Source organism: Rattus norvegicus, chromosome 5 (assembly GCF_036323735.1).
Source record: "Rattus norvegicus strain BN/NHsdMcwi chromosome 5, GRCr8, whole genome shotgun sequence".
Classification (NCBI taxonomy): Eukaryota; Metazoa; Chordata; class Mammalia; order Rodentia; family Muridae; genus Rattus; species Rattus norvegicus.
In genome coordinates, this window is record NC_086023.1 from 93,313,135 (window position 1) to 93,330,083 (window position 16,949).

Genomic DNA, 16,949 nt, shown 5'->3' on the forward strand with positions numbered 1-16,949 from the left:
AAGTAGCAATTACTGGTAGATCTTTCAGTTGAGTGAGACACCATCACCCATTTACTCCAACACTGACTGGGTCAATAGTAACAAACACATTTTGATCATCTTAGATGATCCTAAATAGTTGTTTGGGTTTGGCTTGGTCTATACTGATAGCAAGCTGATGTTTATAGTTTGGAAAAAGGGACAGTCAGTTTAAAATAGTACATTTGTTATTCTGTTCCAAATCTCTGGGGAGAGGAGACTCAAGCTTAGTCACATTTCTTTGTTCAATAATTTAGTGTAAATTAGGTTATGTATCTCTCCTAAGGTTGTTTTTTTTTTTTTAAAGGCGGTGATAATTCCTATTATGTAGCTTTGCTTCCACAATCCTTCATACATAAAATATCCAAGAAAAATAAAATTATTTAAAAAATATTTTATTTTTTAATTATTATTCTACCTAGATTTCATTCATTATATTGCATGAGTGAAGAGAATGGACATCCTATCATCTTCCTGAATTTAGAAGAAATTTTTTTAGTTTTTTTTTTTTTTTTTAAATTTGGCATGATGTTGCATATAGGCTTGTTGGATATTGCCTTTTTGTCTTGAGATATTTTCTCACCATCCGCAACCCCCCCTCCAAGACTTTTAACTGATAGGGATGTTGGATTTTTCTCAAGCCATTTCTGCAGCTACTGAGATATCTTGTGTATTCTGGGCTATGTCTGTTTATGTTTATGTAGTGCATTGCATTGATTGATTTACATATTGTTGAGCCATTGCTGTTGCTTTGAGATGAAGATGATTCCATTATAAATGATTTTTTTGATGTTTTTAAACCTAGTGTCCCAGTTTTTTATTGAAAATTTTAGAATTCATGTTAATCGGGAATAATCTTGTTTTTTTTTTTTTTTTGTTTTTGTTTTGTCTTCATGGCTTTCATGTGAGTACAAATGAGAAGAATTTTAAAGCATTCCTTTGCTTTAGTAAATAGTTTAAAAAAAAAAACAACAAAAAAAAAACCTCCAAATGCTGTTAGTCCTGAAATAAACCTAGTGAATTGTAGATTTTTTTTTCAAGATTGGAGGATTATATTTTTCTTTTTAAAGATTAATTTTATTTCATTTCACTTTATTTTATTTTTTGGAGTATTTGCCTTGCATATTTGTGTATTCCATGCATTCCTGGTGCTCATCAAGTTCCCTTGGAACCAATTGTTGCGAATTATCAACTGATTGCTGGGATCCCAGGTCATCTACAAGCACAAGTGTACTTAATTGCTGAGCCTACTGTAACTCTAGCTCCATATTGGGAGGGTTTTGTTGGTGTTCTTTTTAACTATTTTACAGTGTTGTTGCTGATGATAATTTGTTCCAATTTATATATATTTTTTTTTATTTAAGTTGGGAGGTAATATGTATTCATCCTCTGTTCGGCTGCATTTCTGGAAAGATATTTTGTATATTTGGTTTTGTCATGAAATATCTTGGTTTCTCCATCTATGTTAATTGATAGTTTTGCTAGATATAGTAGCCTGGGCTGGCATTTGTGTTCTCTTAGGGTCTGTATGACATCTGTCCAGGATCTTCTGGCTTTCATTGAGAAATCTGGTGTAATTCTGATAGGTCTGCCTTTATATGTTACTTGACATTTTTCCCTCACTGCTTGTAATATTCTTTGTTTTGTGCATTTGATGTTATGACTATTATGTGACGGGAGGAATTTCTTTTCTGGTCCAATCTATTTGGAGTTCTGTAGGCTTCTTGTATGTTTATGGGCATCTCTTTCTTTAGGTTAGGGAAGTTTTCTTCTATGATTGTGTTGAAGATATTTAAGTTGAGAATCTTTACTCTTTTCTATACCTATTATCCTTAGGTTTGATCTTCTCATTGTGTCCTGGATTTCCTGAATGTTCTGGGCTAGGAGCTTTTTGCTTTTGCATTTTCTTTGACTATTGTGTCAATGTTTTCTATGATATCTTAAGCCTCTGAGATTCTCCCTTCATTCTCTTGTATTCTGTTGGTGATTCTTATATCTATGACTCCTGATCTCTTTCCTAGTTTTTCTTTTCATATATATATTTTTTTTTCCATTGGATATTTTTTATTTACATTTCACAGGTTATTCCTTTTTCCCGGTTTCCCGTCTATTAGTCCCCTATCCATACATCCCCCTCCCCCTTCTCTGGGGTTGTTCCCTCTCCCCAACCACCCCTCTTTCCCACCTCCCACCCTGACATTCCCCTGTACTGTGGGTCCAAACTTGGCAGGACCAAGGGCTTCCCCCCCCTGTTGGTGCCCAATAAGGACAACCTTTAGCAGAAAGGTTGCATGACCTTTGAAAGGGGTGATGTCAGATGGTAGCAGGGGTTCTTTGCTATCATACAGGATGGTCCCCCTGTCCAAAGTTTATAGAGGTTGTGGCCAGTGGGAGCACAGACTAGACAGGCAGTGGTTGGCCAACTAGGAGTAGATCTGGGGACTGGGGAATGGTATACGAAAGAAAGGGAAGAGGAGGCAGATCAACCAGGCTGGGCCCTGGAGCAAGATACATGGTGGTGCTCTGGTCTGAGAGGTTATATGGAACACTGGGAAATAGTAATTTTATTTTTAAAGATATTTATGCTTGATTTAGAATTATCTTGATATTTACAGAAGGAAAAAGAATGATTAAAAAACCTGGGAAAATGACAATCATATAACTCATTTCAATATGAAAAGACAAGATGATTTGAACCTCCATCTACTTCATAGCTCATTATTGATGTTTTTTGCCAAGTTATATGCTCTATGAAGTCATTACACGGCCTCATTACCTCCTCAGTCTGTTAGTGTGCCACAGAACGAAGTATGAGAATCCAGTTTTCCAAGAAACTATTGTACTCTGTAAATCATTCTTCTGAATATCTTCATCGCTTCGCACTATACAACAGATGGAAAAGCTTATACTTCCTGAGTTCCTTTGAATTAATGGTGCTTCAGAATTGTTACTGCTTTATATTTTCTAGCTTTCCAACCCAAAACCTGATATATGAAGCACCAGCATCAGGCTTACTGAGACTGTGACACAAAGTATGTGTGAAATGGCCCTACTCTGCATGTATAGAGTTTTCAGTGGTTAACCATCTGTTTATAGAGTTCCTGGTGTCTCTGATTTTTGCTCCAGTATCTTTTTCTTGAGGCATATAATGTGTCTGTTGAGATTTAGAAGAAACAGGTCATAAAACTCGACTAAAGTCCATTTGAAGGATTCTCTTTAATTCAACCAAAAAAATGAACAGTTTCAGGTTTCTTCCCTGGAAAAATTAAGGCATGACTTAAGGTGATTATCCCATGTTGTCACTGTCAACTTTTTCTTCTTGTGTTGTTTTCTGGAAGTCAGCACTTTTGTAACCTTATACTAAAGCATCCAGATGAGTGCTTCTTTCAGAATCCTCATTTAACTTCTTGAATTTCTTTTATTAATTGTTGCCAAAACATTGCCTTCTCAATGCATCACTGACCCCTGAAACAATGATCTTTTACAATAATTGCCTTGCATTTATATACTTTTCCTGCTCCTAAATGCCTATAATCTCATCCCTCAGCTCTCTTTGCACCTATGGAACATGGTATTGCCATTTAAGACTAGGGAGCCAAGCCTAGTGGCAGAGTCCTGTAATATGGACTACTGGGATTGTGGCTGAAACAGGAGACTTACAGTATCAAGGCCTCTCTGTCCTATAGATCAAATTCAGCACTAACCTAGGAAACTTAGTATGATGTTATATCAAACAAACAAACAAACAAACATCACTGTTAGCTTTCCTGAAGACATGGGTTCACTGATAGCACTGTTTAAAGGGAACTATAAATTTTATGTAAGTCTCTGTCAGCAACAAAACTGTTAACAACAACAACAACAAAAGACATTTCAACCATAGCCTCTTCCTAATATCAGAATCCTAAAGCCTGATCACAATTTCTATTGATTTTTTTTAACAGTTCCTTTTCCTCTTTTGTTGTTTCAAAACAGAGGTCAATGATTTTTAAAAATGCCAAAATAACTTATAAAGTAATGCTTTAAAGTTGCATGGATTTTGTTTCCGTTCTATGGTATACTCTCTCTCCACCTATTCCCTTCCTTCTGTCTATTCCTCTTTCTTCTCCTCCCCTCTTCTCTCTCCCTTTATCTCTGCAAGCCTGTAAGCTTGTGAATGTTTTACATGTCACATCTTCAGTGTAAAATATGTGATTTTACATTGAACTTGAGAGTACGGAGAGACAGATGACTTTCTGGAGTCTCATTATGCCCTTGTGAGGATGAGTAAAAATAATACTGCTCTCACTGATAGTGGAGGGGCTTTTGCCAGCTGTGTTCTTCCATGTTATGTTACCACTTTCCCTCCCCTTTCCTAAAAGAAATTAAAGATAAAAAGATGCCCTTGAGGAAGGGACGTCATAGTATTTATGCTGTAAGAAGGTAATTCCTGAGAAGTTCAACTAAAGTGGAATGAAATAGAAGACCATTTCTATTCTTGGCAAGACTACATGAGTATAAGCAGTGGCATTCACCATAGATAGGTGGCAAGAGAGCAGAACAAGATTAAGGGGCAAAGTCATAAGACTGTCAGTAATCAGATGTGAGGACAGAATGGATTTAAAAGTCTAGTGCACATTGATTCTCGAATGACTGTAGTGCCCATATGGCTTTAAGACCTTAAATGCCTTTTTGTTTCCACCCCCACCCCCCCAAAAAAAAAAAGAAAAAGAAACCTGTGAAAGGAGTTCCATTGCACCCTTTGATTTTGTTTGTTTCTTCAGCTTGTAAGCCTGACCCTATGCTGTTGTTGTATAAATATAAAAATAAAACGGTAATGTTGGTCTTTTACCTCGCTAGGTCCTACACCGCGGTGCCCAAGATATCTGCTAGATATCTTGGCGGAAACACATCCCAACTCCGAGGCGGCCCAGACCAGTAGCCCCACACTCCATTACATTACTTAAATCTACACATTAAAGAACACTCAACACAATAATCTTTGACCCAATTGGTAAGATATAATTGCCCACTTAAACATACAATGCCCGGTACCATCCATCCCTTAGGAACATTGATAACAACCTGTAAATACACAGAGCAGAATCTTACCATCACCTGCCATGGCTTCTCACCCTCTCCGCCTCCGTCTCCTGTCTCTCCTTCTCTTCCCGTCCCTCCTCTTCCTTCAAACTTCTTTCCTGCCCATCCTTCCTTCTCCTCCAATGACAGGCCTCCTTCTATCCTGCACCTGCCCCTCTCCTGTACTTTACAAATTCAATGGGGAGAAGGTTCTGGTGAAGTCACCTGAGTCCCGAGTTCTCGACTGGGCAGTTGTCCTTGGGGCAGTGGAATTAGCATCAAAATACAGATAACTCCAGGGCAAACCACAACACAATGCTGATCCATAACCGACCTCTTTTTCCTAACCCTCAAGTTCCCATATATAAATCTTTTATTATATGAGCCTGTTTGAATTATCTGTCATAACAAATGCTCTGACAATGTTTTAAGGCCTTTGTGTGGAACTTAGTGTTTAGATTATAGTGATTATTACTGTTTGTTTTCATTCTCCATAGCTGTTCATTACATGTTTAATACAAACATGCTGGTTCAAGGTGATTTTAAATTTTCCTACTTTGGGAGGCATTTTTGTTTTAGTCAGGAAGCATGCAGATTTGGATTATTAAATACTTGAGTTCCTAGTTTCCACATTGAATCCTGTTTTGCATTTCATTGTAAATGAAAATTTACTCCCATATATATGTTCAATATTCTCATCTAATGTAAGAGTATCTGTACCTGGGTTCTATTTTAGGTGTACACAAGGCTTGCTGTGTACAGGTCTAACAGAAGTACTCTTGATATTCACAGTCGATCACAGGATCACCCAGTGCCTTCTTCTGATGTTTATGCTAGCCAGGGGGAGCATGTGGGAAATTTTTTTTTTTTTCTACTTTTTTTCTTCTGCTTGTTTTTTCTTCTACTTTCACAAAAAGTACTCTGATGGAGTATGACTGTGGAAGTGTATAACTTTTAACGTGTGGAGGAGATTGTATTGCCATAGATGTTATTGCTGATGAGGCCCTGGAGTCAGAACTTGATGTAATGCCTTCTGTGTTATTCATCTAACAACTATTACTCTTTGATTTATGAATGTTTCTTTTAATCCTTCAGAAATGCATATTCTGTAGACAGCGGGTTAAAAGGGTTTCTGGAGCCTGCATCCAGTGTTCCTATGGCCGCTGCCCAGCCTCTTTCCATGTTACATGTGCCCATGCTGCTGGAGTACTCATGGAGCCTGATGACTGGCCTTATGTGGTAAACATCACTTGCTTCCGACATAGAGTCAATTCAAACGTGGTAAGACCTGCTCTCGCATTTACTGACATTTTATTTGAATTCCTTCCTGGACCTGTCACTGGTCTCTAGTACCTTGTGAGTGTTGAATGTCCAGACTGTAGTATAATTAAGACTAGGGACTGAGAACTATTATTTAAACATAGGTGTGTGGAACCCTTCAGTTTCTGGTATGCACTAAATACAGTATTTAGTAAGTTAAATGAGTGAATGAACAAATGAATGCGTCAAGCTCTTTTATTCATCCTAGTTTTTGAACTGTGTATCGGTGTCTGAATAGTTGTATATAAATTGTGTAGTTCATGTATTCAGTGTGTCAACAGATCATTTGAAGTAGAGCAGCATGAAATGTACCTCCTAAAATCTGCAATGCACTCTGCATGCAACTATACACATTTATTTAAATATTTCCTAAAGGAAGGAAATAGTAGCAATATTGTGAAGGGAAAACGGCCAGGAACTCTTGCTCCTTTCTACCTAGCACCAGATAAGCGAGCTCTAACATGGAGGCCCTGGACAATCAGTGGAGTATGACTGTGGAAATATATAACTTTTAGAGTGGGGAGATTATATTGCTGCAAATTATAGAAAGTAAAATTAGAGCAATTTACCAACAGATATGTTTATTTTACTTAATGCTGATATTCCTCTAAGAAAATAGAATTTGTACCAGATAACATGAATTTAATTGTAATTAGTTAACATCTCCTTGGTTAATGAATCCATTCCCTTGACTTCAAACTTAAAAGGATTAGGGCATGCAGAGATTTGCATCCTTACATGATTTTTCTGTCTCTAATATTTTTCTCCTCTACTCTCTTTTAAAAAAAATGGGATGTTTTGTACTGTTTGACAACTTCACATATGTAAAAAATACATCTTTACCATATGTACCCACTAATGACCTTTTATGAGCAGATGCCAAGTTGTCCATATTGACTTGTGGAAGTATCTTACCCACACAGCAACCTACAGCCTTTTGTAATGATTCCATTACTTTCTACTAGTGCCTTTAGAGATAGTTGACATTTGTGGCTGGGGATTGTGTAGATATGTAAGAATGTCCAAGTGTACAAACTGATGTTATGAACTCCCTATTTAAAGTTATTTTCCATTATTTGAAGTTATAGTTTGCATAGAATGCATCCACGCCTTTTACTTATGATCTTTAGTTGATGTAATTGGCCAAAAAGATTGTATTTAGTAAAAACACACTTTACCAAACTAGAAAATTAGTAATAATATATACATTACTGTGGCACTTTCCATTTATAGCCAGAAGTCAATAATGTTACCTCATTAAATAATTCTGGATGTATTTTGTGATATAATAAGATTCTGACCTCTACAGCCACAGTGATCAGTGTTCATTCTTAGAATCTGCCTCTTATATGACTAATATAAGTATTTTTCTTGTTTTAAAAATAATAAACCTAATTTCAGAGGCACTTATTTCTACAAACAAGCTGTTGTAATCATAAATAGCAGGTGATTGCTCCACCTATATCCTTTAGTACCGATTGAATCCCCAACTCCAACGTAAATAGAGCTAACAGTACTTACATGAAATTTTGCTTGGGACCTTATAACCTATTTTAATACTGCAGTTCTCTGTGGCTTCAGTTGATTCTATTGAAATTGGATTTAAGAGCTCTGGAGACTCTGCCTCCTCCTGACTCTGATGAGGCTTAGTCAGGCTTAGGTTGCTAACCATTTTACAAAAGATAGTAAAAAAGAAAACAAGACTTTTGAGGTAATTAAGAAATTACTGCCCTACAGATCCACTTTATGGATGTTATGTTTAAAAAGGAACATAATGTATAGCAAAATCATGGCTAAACTTGTATCTATGCTATGGGATATCAAGTCCTTTGAGCCAAGGAGTAGTATTGTTGGGTCTTACGGTAGATTTCTTTTTAGCTTATTGAACATTCTTAGCCCTGAATTCCAGGAGTGGCTTGGCTTTAATAGTGTGCATTTCCACTAATGGTGAGTGAGAATTCCCCTGTCCCACACTCTCTCCAGTGTTAGTTGTAGTTGTTAATAAAAGCACAAAGTTTTAATTTTCGTGACCCAAATTGCTAATAATACAGAAAATTTTTCAGGTATTTCTTAGCCACTTTATTTCTTCTATTGCAAACTCTGTTTAGATCCACAGCACACTTATTATAGGAGTTTTTTTTTTTTTTTAATTTTGTTCTTTGGTTTTTTGAGTTCATTATTCTTTAATATTTTATTCTTGGTATTAATTATCTGTCAGATTTATACCAAGCAAAGATTGTCCTCCTCTTTGTGTTTTTTTTCCCCCCCACTGGATTGGTAGCTATGTTGTACATGGTAACACCTAGAAGACTAGGAGGTATGTAGTTAATTTACTTAATTAAAAATGCACTTAAACACTCTCCCTGATTTGTTATCATTGATTAACATATGCTACAGATAATCTGCACTAAACTGTTTTGATGAGGAATAGTAAAACTTCAATTGATTTTCCTTTTATTGTTACTTTAGTCATTACTTCTGAAATCCAAGAAAATTTAGTGAGTTTGTACTCTGTTCCTGTGTCTCACAGCTCAGTGTATCTTTATAGCACAAATATTGCTTTAATCCTATCTTATCAGTGCATCAACAAAGATAAGGATTATAAAAGAGATAATGATTAGCATTTGTATTGCATTTTACATAGTATTGTACATGTTCTGACCTGGACAATTCTTGTGAACAGGTCCTGTAGCCTCTTTTCCCACCTGAATCATAAAAGAAACATTGCTCTCTGAAATGAACCATAATAGCTAGTTATAGAGAAGATGTAAACTTTTCAGGACATATAGCAGAAAACTGCTGATAGATAGATAGATAGACAGACAGACAGACACATACATATAAAGATACATGATGACATACATGTATGCATTTATAGATTCTTATTTGGGTAAATGTGTGGTGATTTGAGCAACAAATAATCTAATATAATGTAATAGGACTTATATATAATTAATGATAAGGAATTAAGGATTGTATATTAATGTAAGAGAATTATAAGGATTATATATCCTCAGATGAAAACACTCTTGTAAAGAATATTGAATTGTATAATACTGTGTATAATCTTGGGGAATATTACACAGATATCTATTAAAATACAGACAGTAAAATTTTATCTTTCTAAAGTATCAGTACCATTAAAAAAAAGGTCTGTAGAAATTAATTTAAATGAGTCTAAAATGATGGAGCAGATAAAACTGAAGTGGAGAATGGATCCTTTTCTTCAGAGTTTCAGGGAAGAGGATAGAAAAGCACTAAGGTCCCTATGAGTTCAGTTAACCAAGTGGCTGCTTCAAGTGCCATGTCAGTGTTCACCTTCTTCAAGTAGATTACTCTAGAACTGTGATTATATAAAGGAATATCTCATTCTTACAAAGTAAACATGAAGTATTTAGATGATGATCACCCTGCTTCAAAGTAGCTTAAGAAATGCATAGAGGATTGAAGATCCATTTGGACTTAGTGGTACTGAAGACAAGCCACAGAAACAGAATCATAGACACATGAAACATAATCTCTATCCGTCTACTTCGTGCCAACTATCAGACAACAAAGCACAGCATAAGACATTATTATATGTTGGAAACACTGACTAATTGTCAATGAATTTTGATACCTGTCAAAGGATATATGATTTATTTTTATAATAATTGTTTTCTTTAAATTTGAAATTATTCTTTCATACTAAGCTTAAAATATTTAAATCTTGACAAGCTTAGTTTTTGCTTCCCAAATTAAGACTTTTTATTTTCTGTTTGGTTTGCATATCTGTCTCTTGTCTTCCTTTTTTCTCTGTTTCACAGAAGTCCAAAACTTGTGAGAAAGCCATTTCTGTGGGTCAGACAGTCATCACAAAACATCGAAATACTCGGTACTACAGCTGCAGAGTGATAGATGTGACATCTCAAATCTTCTATGAGGTCATGTTTGATGATGGTTCCTTCAGCAGAGACACATTTCCTGAGGATATTGTGGTAAGTAGGTTTTCCATGAGCACCTGATTTCATACAACAGGAATGTACTTGTTTAAGTTGTGGAAGTTCTACCGTTTTTGTCTGTCTGGTACCTTCTTGCTGAACTCTCACATGGCACAGGACAAGATGACCACTTCGTGTGGAGCTTACATAGGTTATTGGTTCCATTAACCAAACACAAGATTTCCTGAGTCTATTAGCCTGTGAAAACTTTTCTGCCTTTGGTAATGTTGGGAGATGGGGCCTTGTTCTATAGCTTAAGCTAGTCTAGCATCACTATGTAGTTCCAGCTGTTGACTAACAGGGAATGATTTTCTTGCCTCAGTCTTGTAAATACTGGTGATAAATAATGTAAGCCATTCTGCTCTGTTTATTAATCTGACTTAGTAATTCGTGCTTAATTTATTGGCTATTTTACACCAAAGTGTTCAGTTTAATGACTATGGTTGTGTGTTGGGATTCACAGAAAGGTGGCTTTACACAGGAAGCTAACCCTTCTGGCACTGCTGTGTTAGTCCTTCTCCTGGTGCAGTTCAGTTTGGGGTCCAAGTCATGTTTCATTTTTGCTTCATTTGGTTTTCTGTGGATGTATTACTTCAATTTGTACTTGGGAAGCAGCTTCTTAATGTTAATAACAATTATTAGTATTACACATTTTATATAATTAAATATAAACTTATGAGATTGCTCATACTATGTCCAGAATTTGAATCTATCTAGAGAAAAAGAAACATTGATTAGGTCAGCTCTATTAGTCTTACATCTCTTTATTTTTAACTGTCTCAGGGATATTTCTTAGCCAGTAAAGGTACTTGTTACCAAACCTGATGAAGTAAGTTCAGTCCCCAGACCCACATGATAAAGGAGAAAACCAGCTCTTACATATTGTCTTCTGACTTCTGACATTCATACCATGGGATGATCAAGGCTTGACCCACTGAATATTGGGGTTGAAGGTGGGAAGGTTGGGGAGAAGGAACACCCTTATAGAAGAAGGTTAGGGGGATGGTATAGGGGGCTTATAGCTGGGAATCTCGGAAAGGGAATAACATTTGAAATATAAATAAAAAATATACAATTAAAAAAAAAAAAGAGGGGCTGGAGAGATGGCTCAACGGTTAAGAGCACCCGACTACTCTTCCAGAGGTCCTGAGTTCAATTCCCAGCAACCACATGGTGGCTCACAGCCATCTGTAAAGAGATCCGATGCCCTCTTCTGGTGTATCTGAAGACAGCTACAGTGTACTTATATATAATAAAAAAGAAAATAAGATTATTGTGTTTAATTTTTTGTCTGTTGACTGCATTCAGATTTTTTTTGGTTAAACCTTTTTATTTTTTTCTTTATAAATTTTACATTTAAATTCATTCATGAAAATAGATTGCCCCATATTCCTTAGTTGGTCCTTATTCAGTCCTCCAGTGGCCGACCTACACAGACAACCTTACTTCTCTCAAGTAAAGAGTCATTTCTGTCTGTTTTATGTTCCTCCTCAGAGAAACTCTTCAGCTTTCCTGTATCTCTAGCCTGTTCTCAGCAGATCTGGTAGCTTCTCAGCTTTTAGAATTTTGGCGGGCTGTGGTGCAATTTTAGGTTTTTAAATATAAAAAATACACTTTAGGGCAACAAATCTAATTATCATGTGTGACATAAAGAGAACCTACTTTGAAGCCTGATTCTTCAGTAAAGACAGGTATAGTGCTCTACTTTAAAAATCAGTGTTTACAGCTCACTTTTAAAATTCGCTAGACAAGAGTTCTTTAATGTAAAAATTTCATATTTAAAAATATGTTTGTCAGTCATAATGCTATTGGAATTTTGTTATTAGAGAATCAGAAGAACAGCAGGAAATTTCTCTACTGAGGAACTTAATTCTATGTTACAAAAATATACAAAATATTCTCACTGAACAGTGTACCTGTAGAATGAATCAGCCTACTTAGCCTCAGAATGCAATGTGTAGCTGGAAAAGGAAGTAATAATAAATATTACTATATGCTTGCTTCTGCCAGTGTATTTAACATACTCTTCATGAATTTTTGCCTTTCAATATTTTTATGGATATTAAAAATGCCCACCTAAAAGAAATTTATAATGGAGAGCATTGGCCCTCTTTAGCATATGCTGCAGCCTGAGATCTTCTTGATGCCTATGTTGGCTATAAAGTGGTATTTACTTGCTTCTTTCTTCACTTGGAGTTAATTTCAAGGGATAAAAGGGAATAACAGTCACTGGATCTTTCTGGACAGGCAAATAATATGCACCATGTACCACAAAGGCAAAATTGACTGCCTAGAAATGTGATCACAGGAACACATCAGTGAAGTAGAAGTTGTTAAGAAAACTTATTGCTCATCAAGAGGAGTGGATTCAGTTTCCAGCACCCACATGGTAGCTGATAAGTAATTCTAGTTCCTGAGGATCATTTGTGACAGGGACACCCTCATCTGAGCTCTTTTGGCAGAACAAGAATGTGGTACACTTACTACATGTAGGCAACATTCATACACATAAAAAATTAAAAATAAATACAATCAAAAAGAGAAAAGCTACTGAAATAAGGCTGACTTTGATCATAGATCACATGGTGGAAGAAGAAAACTATTTGAACACTAGTAATCATATGATGAAAAGTATGTTGTTGCCTTTATGGCCCATGTATGAGATTAATTGGTTGTTCTGGAGTTCTTCAGATATATGTATATTTGTGTATATGTGTATTTGTGTATATATACTGATCATGAAGCCTACTCCCTGAGGACTAGCGTTCATAGTTTTAGGAGGTAATTTGCAAACTACCAAGGAAGACCATCAAGTTGTCCCAAGTGTGCAATAATGACACTTCGGGCCACTCAATAAAGGGAATGCATGCCTCGTACTGGAGACCCAGCCAACCCCTCATGGCTGCTAAGGTAGGTAGGTCATAAATGCTAGAGAAGACACTATTATTCTCACTTTTCGAAACCATTTACTCCCTAATTTTATTCTAAAGACTTATCCTTATACCCGAGATTAGTGTTGTTCTTACCCTTTATCAACGAAGCTCCTTTTGGCAGCATGTAGAGACTGTTATAAAACCCACAGTTTGCATATATACAGTGTGGTGTCAATTAGATATAAATAGGTAAGGGAAAAATCCTCAAAGTAAATACATCAAACAAAATATTATTATTTATATCTGAAGAGTATCATCAGTCATAGGTAATTATGATTTTAAACTTAATCATTTTTTTGTTTTCCATATGAATGTTTTCTCTTTATAATCACATAAAAGGTTAAATACTTTAATGTTTTGTCTTTATTTTTTTCTTCGGTTTTTCCTACCTGGATCATTTCAGATTGCTTTATCAACAGTTTTATTTTAGATCCATCATCAATTGATATTTCTTTTGTATTCTTTTTTTTTTTTTCTTTTTTCTTTTTTTCGGAGCTGGGGATTGAACCTAGGGCCTTGCGCTTGCTAGGCAAGCGCTCTACCACTGAGCTAAATCCCCAACCCCTTCTTTTGTATTCTTAATTAAGTCTCAGTCATAGAATGTATTTTGAATATATACATCCAGCATTGCCCTCTCTTCTCCTCTTTCCATTCCTGCCTCAACATTTTCTTTTGCAGTCTCTCTATTTCTGAGTCTTTTTGTGAGTGTGAATGTGTGTGTGTGTGTGTGTGTGTGAGAGAGAGAGAGAGAGAGAGAGAGAGAGAGAGAGAGAGAGAGAGAGAGAGAGGGAGAGACAGAGGGAGGGGGAGAGGGAGGGGGAGAGAAAGCGAGCACACGGGGTGGGGGGGGGGGAGACCTATTGAGTTTAAGTAGGTTTTGTTTCATGATGATACATGTGAGGTAACTTACCAGATTTGGAGCATGTCTAACTTAAAACAAAAAAAGACTCCTTGTCCACAGTATATATTAACTGCAGATATCTTCTTAGAAAGGAGTGTGGCCTCATGAGTCCCTCCCTAGTCTGTCATAGAATGTTGATAGGCTCAATTTAGTACAGCTGTTATGGAGGTTAACCAAGCTTCTGTGATTTCATGACTACTCCAGCGATAGCCTTTTCAAGAAACATTATTTTACAGCATTTCTCCCCCCACCCCACCCCGTGTGTGTGTGAGTGTGTGTGTGTGTGTGTGTGTGTGTGTTTACTCCTCGTATTCTATAATATTTCCTGAGCCTAGCATGAAGTTTTATATAGCCCATGTAGAGCTAAATATTCCCTAATTAAACATTTACTTACTCTCAGCTCTTTCACCAGTTGCAAGTTTCTGTATTAATTGCTTTCATGATAAGAAGCTTTTCTAAGCAAAGCTAATAACAATAATCTGCTAGTATAAATATTTGGAAGAAGATTTGTTTCTTTCCAATATATTTTGTTAGCAAAATATCAGTACTATGCTGTTGTTGTAAAATTATATTAAAGGATTCTCTTTTGCCCCAACTAGATCTGGCACCACAGTGCCCCAAGATATCTGCTAGATATCTTGTGAGAAACACACATCCCAATTCCACGGTGACCCAGTGTCTCTGCCACCACACACTCTTCTAACTCAGATCGCTACAAGAAAGAACACACAACACAATAACCTCTGATCTAATTGATAAAATATAATTGCCCACCTAAACATACAATGCCCTATACACATCCATTCCTTAAGAATATAACAACCTGTAAATACTTAGAGTGGAATCTTAACATCAGTATCCATGTTCTCTCCACAGCTTCCTCTTCAGCCTCCTTCATTCTCTCGTCTCCTCCCATTCCAATCTTGTCCTCTTCCTTCAAACTTTTCTCCCTCATCCTTCCTTCTCATTCAAAGACAGGCCTTGTTCTATATTGTACCTGCCTCCCCTGTATGACATCATCCTACACTATGCTCCCTTTCTTAGTCAATAACTTACGCAGCTATGGGGATTTTATATGATTGCAGTAGCAGGCATGAATTCTCTCCCACAAAACAGGCCTTAAATCCTATTAGAAAGCAATTGGTTACCTCCATAACAGTCATGCTACTATAGCATAAGTGGGCACAATTTCCTGGTAGGTTGATATTCTAACACACTGGCACATAGCTAGTTAAGACTGTGGATGACTTCCTCTGTCTGTATCCTGCATACCACCTTCTAGGCACCATGACAGCTAGCTGATCAGGGACAAAGCATCCAGCTCAGTTCTAATTTCATTTCTTCAATCCTGCAACTAAGGTATAGCTCAGCAATAGTCTTTTATCAGTAGGTTCTAATGGGCAACTAAGAGTAATGAGAAATCCCTCTGTTGTTTGAGGAACCTCCAGGGATCTCTCTGACCAACAACTTATAGAGATGTATCCCATGCCTGGTACAGTGATTTTCATTTAATAAACGTATAGCTTCTCGGAGAGGGATTACCTATTATGCAGCTTACTGGTTTTTAATCATTGTATTTTTAGCTACTTTACAAATAGAAATTATTCATATGACTTTTTCATATTTTCTAAATCTGATTACCCACTTCCATCTCTACTTGCTCCCATCCTCATCCGTTCTTAGCCAATTTCAAACTCAATCTTTTCCCTCAGTGCTTTCATGTTACTTGTATACTATTCTCTCTCCTCTCTGTTAAGTTCATACACAAATGCGCATTCCCTCTTCACTGCATGTATATTAAAATAGTAATATCTTATTAATGTTCTTTAATCAGTATGAAGTGACCTTTTCCATCTCTTCTAACTAGTTTTAATTTAAAGCCTATTTTTGTCAGGTATGAGACCAGCCATATTTGTTATTTCCTAGTCCAATTATTTTAGAATAGCTTTTTCCATCCTTTTACCATAAGGTGGTGTCTTTGATGAGGAAGTGTGTTTGAAGTAGGAAAAAGAAGTGAGCTATTTTCTAATTCAGTTTCCCATTCTTATCTTTTGATTGAGTAATTAAGACCATTTACATTCAGGGTTATATTTGAAAGGCATGTTATAAGTCCTGTCATTTAGTTTATTTTGTAATGTTTTGTGTTTCTTAGTCCACATTTGCCTAATAACTGGTCTAGCATTGTTTGCCCCTGCTCCAACCTTCTTGAATGCTTTCATTGAGATATAAGCTGTTCGGATATGCCCATGTACATAATAGATTTAGATTTTCTGTCTTGCAGATTTAAATAAGTTTTCTTTGTTCCATATTCTTTGTGCTTGAAATTGAACAGGGAGTTTCTTTTCTGCCCAGTGTATTTGATAGTCTGCATACCTTTGTAAATGGTTGTAGTTATGTCATAGAAGGCTGAGTCATGGATAGTGAGTTCCCAGCCTCCATTACTGTGATTACACAGTTCCTTATGTGCATTCTATTGCATGTTTGATTACCAAGCTAGATCTGAATCTTTTTACAGAAAGAATTAAGAAAAGGTTGTGTGTTTTTTTTTACCCATTTCCCTAATGGTCAGTATATTTAGTATGTTATTGTAAAACCCAATGGTCACCTTTTCCAGAGAGTTTTGACCTCTCCCCCAACCTCCCATTGGAAGTTGACAGACAGAGAATCAAGGTCATTTGTCTAAGAGTAGCCAGTTCTGCTTCCTCCATTTTCCCCAGCTCAAAAAATGCAGACAGC

General features: G+C 36.3%; 1 protein-coding gene across 9 annotated transcripts in view; it reads left to right on the top strand.

The window, feature by feature from the left end:
- Kdm4c (lysine demethylase 4C) overlaps window positions 1-16,949 on the top strand; it is a 206,637-nt gene that overhangs the window by 166,731 nt on the left and 22,957 nt on the right. For all 9 annotated transcript variants that reach the window (XM_063287361.1, XM_039109496.2, NM_001106663.4 and 6 more), the window contains 2 exons: window positions 6,175-6,360; window positions 10,206-10,376. In XM_063287361.1, coding sequence (XP_063143431.1) covers window positions 6,175-6,360; window positions 10,206-10,376 — 357 coding nt within the window. The remainder of the gene's footprint in view (window positions 1-6,174; window positions 6,361-10,205; window positions 10,377-16,949) is intronic.